At 42.7% G+C, this 8,797-nt stretch overlaps 1 protein-coding gene across 1 annotated transcript; it reads right to left on the reverse strand.

Annotated features, from left to right (window-relative positions):
• Positions 1–536: 536 nt before the first annotated feature.
• LOC119317029 (protein FLOWERING LOCUS T-like) lies at positions 537–2,820 on the reverse strand. Its single transcript, XM_037591414.1, has 4 exons — positions 2,561–2,820; positions 1,688–1,749; positions 1,565–1,605; positions 537–1,077 (listed from the first exon to the last, which is right to left on the reverse strand). The coding sequence occupies exons 1-4, from the start codon at positions 2,750–2,752 to the stop codon at positions 848–850; spliced, it is 525 nt and encodes a 174-aa protein (XP_037447311.1). The 5' UTR covers positions 2,753–2,820; the 3' UTR covers positions 537–847.
• Between the last annotated feature and the right edge of the window lie 5,977 nt (positions 2,821–8,797).

An 8,797-nucleotide genomic window follows, 5' to 3' on the forward strand; every position in this document is an offset into this window, starting at 1 on the left:
CACAATATGGATGCACCTTGAAAATTGGAAACAGATAGCTCACCTTTATCTTACCATGTCATGGCAAAAGCAGATGCATTTTGTGTACCACTTCATTCAAAGCCGGGCTTTAGCTGTTCAGATGGTCATATTCTCTGTTGTCATTGAGGTACCTGATTCCCTTCCTGCTGTTGCTAAGCCTGTCTACCAAAGGCAGGCAGGAAAAGTGACCACACTAATTTGGTTTTCTTGATCAGTTCTGGAGCATAATCTGACCAGGACTGCACTAACATGTCAGGGCTATTTGGATTTACACCTTTAATGACCTGCTTCTACGCAGATTTGCTTTGCTGGTGTTGGTGGAATCTGAGAGCATGACTGGTGGATGGGGAGAGGGTTCTGAATTCTGATTCTCAGTGAGGTCATCAGCATAAATCCTCATTGGATTAATCATTGGAGGTCAGGTGATGAAAAGACTCCTAGCACTATGACACCAGTAAACTGTGGCTGCGGGACCTTACAGTTTTCACTGCACTGCCTTTCTTGCACAGGCAATCTGCAATTTATCATTTATTGGCGTCAAATCTAATAGTTTTTAGGAAACATGAGAGATCTTTACTCTCATTGCCCTAATACATCAACTTTAAGCTTTCCTCATCAAGGAAGAAGAGATGGAGCAGTGGCTGAGATTTGTTACATGGTATTTTGGGACACCATAGTCAGTGCCTGTACATGAGATAAAGTAATCTAGGAATTAAACTACATTACGCTGCGCCATACACAACGCCCACCTGGAGCGCTTGGCCTTATGCATCATCACTCAATTCACCCTCATTTTTGCAGTGTTGGAATGCAGTTATCCCAGTTGTCATCTGATGTATCGTCTGCCACCGCATCCGGTCTCCCTTTGGCAGTTGAAGAATACTGCAGCCACAGGTGGGCCTAGACTGTAAAGTGCTGAGAAGTCCCTTGAGTTGAAATTTGGTCTCCATCCTGGTGCATAAATGGTCTGCTGGACAGATTGGCGGAAAATCACAAAGACAAAGCGATGTATTCCTGCTGTTGGCTTTGGGCTTTCGTAGCTGACTATCTCGTTTCCTGAAATGCAGTTTTTATAACTTTTCAGAGCAAGTTATGCAATATTGTGCCTCAGCTTACAAACATTTTGTTGGTTTCAGTGTAGAATCTCAATGGTGCTACAAGGTTCAAATTCACCTTTATCTGCCCAAATGATATATACTGCAGACTGGCTGCCAGATTATACAAACTTAAGCCAGTCATTTGAATAAATCTCTACAAATAATAATTGTGGAGGTCAGAAAAATATAAGCTGCCTATTGTGCTAGATTCCTACTGTATGGTGAGTAATATAGTTTAACTTTGCACACCATTTCAGTAGTGATGAACTGTCGATCTTTACTCTATGGGTGAGTAATATTTTCATTTTATTTTGTTCTATGTCAATACGAACTAGGTGTGGACATCATCCGGACTGCCGTAAGTAGGTTTATTATAAATGTCCATTCAATACTTCGAAACATTTAAATCGTGGAAACAAATACGCAAAAGGAAGGGAACAACCCACCATAGCTTGCATCTGTTGATTCCGGAATGTCTGTCACTAACCTGTGTGACATGCGCACAACTGTAAGAAAGAGTTTATTATTTGATATTTAAAATCATTCATTGTAAGTGTTTCAGGTCTTACCAATGAAGGTATTCTCTTTTGGTTGGATTGCTTGGACTTGGTGAGTCAGGATCCACCATTACCTATTGGTAAGTTTGTCATCATTCGTTGTTACAAGCATATAAACTGGAGCTCTCATTATATAAATAATTCAATCAAGTAAAAATGATGTTGAATTGTGTATGCATATGTCTTTGAAATGTTTGCCATGATTGATTTATTGCTTGTCTTCTGTGATGGCAATTTCATTGTTCTTCTAAATTACTGTGCTTGTATAATTTGATGGTTAGGATCTGAGCTGTCCAATTGTTTAATGCTCTTCTTAAACGAAGTGAAGTGTAATGAATGTAATCAAATTTTAGTTTCTCAGTGCTATTTCTGCACCATCTTAAGTTGGCCAGCAAAGTACATGGATCTTCACTACATATAACATGCATTGCTGGAAGTAACCATTGTGGTTCCATGTTCCTATTGCGAGTCTAGACCAATGTGTATAACTTCGATTTTATTGTGTGTCTGCATGCAAAGGTGCTGGTATATGTGCTGACACCAGCGAAAACATGTCGAATACCATCATAGGATATATTTTTAATAAAATATAGAACTGCAAAAGGTCTTTCTCACGCAACAAGGACAGCTTTTAAATCTTAAGAGTGAAGATTCTTGCCTTCCAGTTTAATGGGTGTACTCTTACAGCTTTTAAATGTTATTACAGCGTGATACTTTAGAGAGAGAAAATGGTGACCTGACACACTCTAAAAATAATAATCTTGACCTGATAGCCACTTCAGTTGCAGTAATCACTGTTTTGTTTGGTTAAACGTTAAATGCAGAAAGCTTAATTTCCAATCATATTCAATGGTCAAATGAGGTAGACAGGAGTTATGAACTCACCAAAGTGTAAAGGTTTCTCATGTCACGCCCAGCAATCTCGATCCGTGGCTCATTGACTACTTGTGAAGGCTTGAGCTCAGATCCATTAGTCAGCTCCCTATTGTTGTATAAGACTTTGAGTGATGCTGATTTGATAAATGGGTCCAAGATATCTCCAACTACATTGCCTACAACAAGTGGATCCCTTGACATGGTTACCTACAATTGGTGGTGTCGAGGAGATTGAGTACTATTGCTCAAGAGGAGCTACTTGGCCTCGAAGTGTGCACTTGGGTGAAGTGAGCGGTGCAGGCCTGTGCTCTATATATACTCTCAGTCCTAGATGCTGAGCCAGTCGTGACGACCGAAACTATTACTTCTGTACGCCATGGTATCTTTAAACTGCAAACAATGATATGGATTGCCGTCACTTGTAATATTTAGGGCTATCCACCCTCCGGGCCTACACCAATAGAAGAAGTGCTCGCTACCATTCCACGTAGGTGAATAAAATCTGATGTAATCGCACTCACTTATTCCCTATACCTAGAGCCTAACAAATAGGTGCCCCTACCGAAAAGGGGGTTGCCTTTTGACTTATCTCCCAGACTGATGCATTATGTTCTTTGTTTTCAGCTATAAACTTTCCCACCCTCTTTATGTACACTTTTTCCCTTCAAACATTTAAGCTTAGTGTTTGGGTGAGTCTCCCCCCCTCTCCCCCACCCCCTGCCTTGTATTATGTCTAAATGGTAAATAGACGATTATGTATTGTAGAGTGTATTGTTTAGCTGTAAGTAAGATGAGTAACTAGGAGGTTTATTAATTAGTGTAAGCATGGTGTTCCGTCAAAAAAAGTGTAAGCATGGTGGGACGAGAATATTATACTGCGATGTTAAAAAGTGGTAGGGGGTATTCCTGACAAATCTATCCTTTTTTTTGCTGTCTTCTGCTTTGACAATAATCTTGATACCCCTGGATAGCACTTCTAATGCTTGAGATGCCAATCTGTGGTACAGGTGTATGGTCTATTCCATTGCATGCCATGAACTGAAATTGAAATCATTTCCAGTTCGTCCAACAAAAAGTTTATAACAGGAACTTATTGTTTTCAAATATATTAACTTTAGTTCCCATAAAATGTAAAATTAACTTTAGTCTCCTTTTAATTCAATGAATTTTGCCATAGACTTGCCACTGAAACTGCCTCTCTCTATTCTGTTAGCCAGTAGTTCTCCTCGAGTCTTGCTTATGGATCGAACACTAGAAACAGACAGAATGCCTCTCTCCTCAAAGCTGTTGGAAAGAGCAAAAGTCATGTGTTGGCAGCGCGGCACTTTTAAGATCTCTTCTGATTTACCAACATAGATTGTGGACAAAGGTAACATTAGCTTTTCGCCTTATTCTATAGCAAAATGTTTTTTTAGGAACTGATAAATGTAAATCGTTGATTCATTTGCTTTTGCTTCCTTAAAATTTTACTGGCATTTGTTCTGTTGGCACAATATAATGTTATCCTAGATCATGCTGCATTTGGGAAATATGCATGTAGCTGTACTTCTTACCTTCTGGAGTAGTACTATTAATTATTAGGAAAGTAAATGATCTCATAATTAACTGGAAGTAGTATTGCCCAAAGTCTATCATAGTACAATCGACTGAAGTTGAAAACCTCCATATCATACCTAAATGATTCACGTGAAGGTTATTCTTCTGATGTCTAATATGTATGTGTCGCAAATACATCCACGCAACAACATTCTACTTAATTTATGTCTTATATTCTACTCCCTCGGATCCATATTAATTGTCGCTGATTTAGTAGTTTATTTGATGGAATATGATGTTCGAGCATTCGACCTCATTACCTCAATATAAGTTCTGTGAATACTTGCAGAAGTTTATTTGTTCTTTGGCATATATGCCATTCCAACTGTGTGATGGAATATCATTTGCAAAAGATTCTTCTTCAGTTGCTGGTCTTTTGTCTTAATAAATAGAACTGTATATGTCAACTTATACGGACTTCAGATAAAAGATGAGGCAAAGGTGTGTTAGATAAGGTCTACATTAATCTTGACTAGTAGGGGACCATAGAATCTAATTTTATTCCTGTACTTTACAGTAAAGTTTATGTGGACTTCATTCTCCTGATACTGCTGCATTCTGTAGGTTTTCAGCTTCGCAAGTTTGAACCGTTTATGAATAAAAAATCGTAAGCAATTTCCAAAAGCTAGAAAGAGAAGTTTTATTACATTTAGAGAAGTACCACCGCACTTGAGTTCAAAGGTAATAAACTTCAATTGTGCATGGTGCTATTTCTCAGGCCTGAATTTCAATTGCGTGAGTCCAAACAAAGAATGGCAAAGAGTTTAGACATAAGATGGTGAACCTTAAAGTTGATAGAATATGTGGATTGCCTTTTGGTTTGTTTTGTGGCTACACGGTCTTGATCCTTGACCAACGAATAAAGCAGTGCCGCCCTTCACGTGGGCATATCCCATTGGTCCAGGAACCTGAATAGTGCATCGAACTCGGCGGAGAATGATAGACATCACATGGGCTACCCAAGTACAGACATGGACATTTGACAGAGATACTTCCAGCTTGGAATTACATGAAACAGACATCAATATGGAGGGAAAAACTTCCAGAAAAGGAAAAATATTAATCCTGTGAGGTTTTGGATTTTGTGAAAAATATGGATATTGCTTGATTGCTGCGTTCTTCCATTGGTGGCTGCTGAAAAGTTGGATTCTGCTGCCTTCTGGTTCTGTGCTCTCGTAGAGAAAAGCTGTAGGCAATCATCAGTTGATCACACCGTCTATGAGTACTACGTGAAGATAGGTAGGGGCTCTGGGCCTCTGGCATGGCAAATCTGTTTACTATGCTGTGAGAATTCGGACATGGCACACAAGTAACTGATCAAGCAGCGAGACAACGACTAAGATTATTTGGTCGCAATACTGGTAATATACTACAGTAGCACACATGCATCATCTACCACTGCCACTGCCTAGCTATTTTTTTCGTTGCCTCTAGGGCAGTGCCAGCAATTTTGTTTTCTCTTGATGGTTTCGTAGGCTGCCAATGCCTTGAGAGTTGAACCGATCACGCAGAATCTGGGCATGTACTGGGGGAATCCTTCCAGAAACAACTAGCACCGCAGTTGAAGAGTTAAGCTACTTGGAGACTATAGCTTTTTCGATACAGGGTGGATTTTATTCGACTATAGCTGCCAGGGGCAAAGAGAGGTACGTACGGGGTCGCCTATGCCTCCCTTGGGTGATTGTTTTTAAATTTTAAATCATACAAGTAGTAGATTTGTTAGATATCCTCTTTATTCTTTCTCAGCCATCTTCCGTCTTAAGCCTCTCAATCTAAGGCTGGCCTCTGTGTCTTGTTCCGGTGCCTGTGGCTCGTCATTTCTTGCCGCGGCGGACACATCTGCCTTGTACTCGTTGAGTTCATCAGGGTTTGAAGTTGAAGACGAGTGTGTTTTAGAGGGGAAAACAAGACAGAGGGCTAAAGTAGGAAGCTGCTCTGCTGGTGCTGGGTATATCTACGGATTGCGGCATCGGTACATGTGCTGCAAGTTGTGCATGCAGACCCGCGCCTGGTCAGATGAGCGTTTCGAGTGGAGTGCCGCTTGCTTGATGTGCTTTCTCGGTTGATCTAGTTGCTCTTATGGTCTTATCGGCTTCCTACACATCTGGAAGGAGATGGAGGTCAATGTTATGGCCCGTGTATGCCTATGCTTGTAATAGTACGTACTAGAAATGGGCGCAAAAGCTTCCCTTACCCTCTCTGGCCTATTCTGGTGTAGGCCGGTTTGGTTGGATCTTCTGTCTTTGCAATTTGCAAACACTGGCCGCCTATCGTTACAAGCCCGCGGTGGGCCAGGATGTCGGCTGTGGGTTGTCGGGATTTCGATCCCCAGATTCTTACGGCAGGCAGAAGCAGATTTTCTTTCTCCTTGTTTTGCAAAACACCACCTCATATATTGATTAAATTAAAATGTTGCTACAATTATTTGTTACAGCAATACGCCAGCAAGGCGGAACATTACTAACCAGAATCCCATCAGAACCACCATTATCAAGACTAAACTTAGCTAACTCATGCGTAATCATATTTGCCTTCGGATTTATCTTCACCATTTTGGAACTTTGAAGAAGTTTTGTGATGCCGAGCGCTTCTTTCTGCAGATCAACAAGAGGCGACCTGTCAAGAAGCTCATTTGCAAGAAAAGCATACACAAAGCAGAAAATTTCTTTCCGAGGGTCTCTTCAATTCAGACGACACTCCATCTGTCCCAGAATATAAGACGTCTTTTTTGCAGGTAAATATAAGACACAAAGCATCTTATATTATGAGACAGAGGGAGTATTTCTTTTGTGGGGATTAATTCACATGATGGAAACACGAAAAAGAAAGCTGCAAGATTACATTGTTATGTCCACCTGCTTGCGGTTGCGGCAGGATTAAACGCGCATAAAGAGTTATGGCTTCATGGAAAGCTAAGAGGTGATGGTATTTGTCTCGGTCCACAAGGAAGGGAGGGTAAGGCGAAAGAGTGGAGTTCGTGGCAAATCCATGTCCTTGCTTCTTCCGATTCCGAAACCAGCAGGAAGACCAGGCGCTCCGATCTGACATTCCCCAAAGGACCACCACTATCTACGGCCTCTCCCTGTTGAGATATTTCCTGAACCGGCCGGGCAATGATCAATCACACCCGGATCGACCACTTATGGCTTCTGCGCGTGGCATCCACTGGCGCGCGGGTGGCCGCCGGATTCCCAGCCGGCCGGACGCCTCGTGTCCACGCAGCCACGGTTCAGCGTAACTGGCCGCCGGCAACTTGTGTTGGTGAAGAAAGAGGGCCGTATCATCCCATGTGAAGCGTAACATCATCGCCGCCAACTTGGCGCTGCTGCCTCGTCGATACGCTGCCTCGTCGATACGCTGCCTCGTCGATAGGCTCGTATGGTCTGACCGTCGCTGTCGTGGCGCGGCGATGCGATGCGTATGTAAACTTATATATCGTGGAAACAAGATGCAGTCCAAAACAGATCGTCGGGAACGTCACGCTCAGATATTGTTCGTCCCTAAAGGAAGCCCTGCAATAATGAGCTTACGCAGCCGTGAAGAGCCACGGCCACCACCATCCTCCATCTCCTGCAGGAATGAGACCCAAGTTGCAGCGCGGAAGACGGAAAGCAACAAAGTTGAGACATTCTTCTTGCCTAAAAGGAAGTTCTCTCTCACCTCCAATTGACGGAGCTGGTCAGTTCCAAAGAGCTTCGCAGTATGTCATTAGCTGCGCGCGAGCGCACTCGCGCTGCCGGATTCAAAGCGATCGGTCATGATGAGATTTCAATCATACAAGCAACGATGTCACCGTGCGAATTCTATTCGATGCGGCCAAGCTTTCTTTTTCTTTGAAGACGAGTAACATGCATGACACAGCACACTCAGAGAGATTAATGTACTGATGATCAGTTAGGCATCGGGTTCAGGTAATTTCCCGAAAGGTGGTGAGGTTATGCAAAGCATGATGGATGATGGCGAAAGGGAGACTAGTACTGGTTGCTAGATTTGGGTATTCGTGGATGGAACTTGGCCAAGATTTGGGTATTCCAAAGGGCTATGCAAGACCTGCTCGCGTAGGCTACCGATGCAAGGGATCTAGCTAGGGCCTATCAAAGATTTCTGATATATACGCTGACGAAGGGGCAAAACCGAAACCATATTGAACAAGCTTTGATCGCAGAGGTGGTTTTATTATGGTTTTAGCATCTCTACAGCCCAACTCAGGCACAACACCCACGAATAAAGGTTGGAGAATCATCAACTTTTATTCTTCCTTTAGTTCTAAAATATTCATTACCCTCTGGTGCGCTTGTGTATAGGAGTTGCGAGTTTTTCTCTGATATATCTTTTCGGCTTTGAGTCAATGTTTGGTGGCTTTGTAACTGTGGCGCCATCTTAGTGCATCTCCAGTCGTTCGGCCCCCCAGGGCGTCTAAAAAGAGCGGCTTAGGGGCGAACCGGCGCTAGATTGGCCCCTGGGGTGACCTAGCTCGCAGTCACGCCCCCAGGCGCTGGCCCCAGGACGCGGCAATTTCGAACTTGGTCGTTCCTGCTCAAAAGACGCCACAAGTCCGGCGATCATAGGACACAGTTCGGCGATCGGATAAATAGTCCGACGTACAAAAAAAAGAGTGTCACAAGTCTGGACGTGTGCGCAACACATTAC

The sequence above is a fragment of the Triticum dicoccoides genome, chromosome 6A, assembly GCF_002162155.2.
Source record: "Triticum dicoccoides isolate Atlit2015 ecotype Zavitan chromosome 6A, WEW_v2.0, whole genome shotgun sequence".
Lineage (NCBI taxonomy): Eukaryota > Viridiplantae > Streptophyta > Magnoliopsida > Poales > Poaceae > Triticum > Triticum dicoccoides.

Bases quoted from the DNA above. Each gene is read 5' to 3' on its own strand.
- LOC119317029 (XM_037591414.1), bottom strand. From the start codon at position 2,752: ATGTCAAGGGATCCACTTGTTGTAGGCAATGTAGTTGGAGATATCTTG. The intron at 1,606-1,687 runs GTAAGACCTGAA...CATGTCACACAG, and splicing joins AAAAGAGAATACCTTCATTG to GTTAGTGACAGACATTCCGG. The intron at 1,078-1,564 runs GTGGGTTGTTCC...ACTGCATTTCAG, and splicing joins ATCAACAGATGCAAGCTATG to GAAACGAGATAGTCAGCTAC.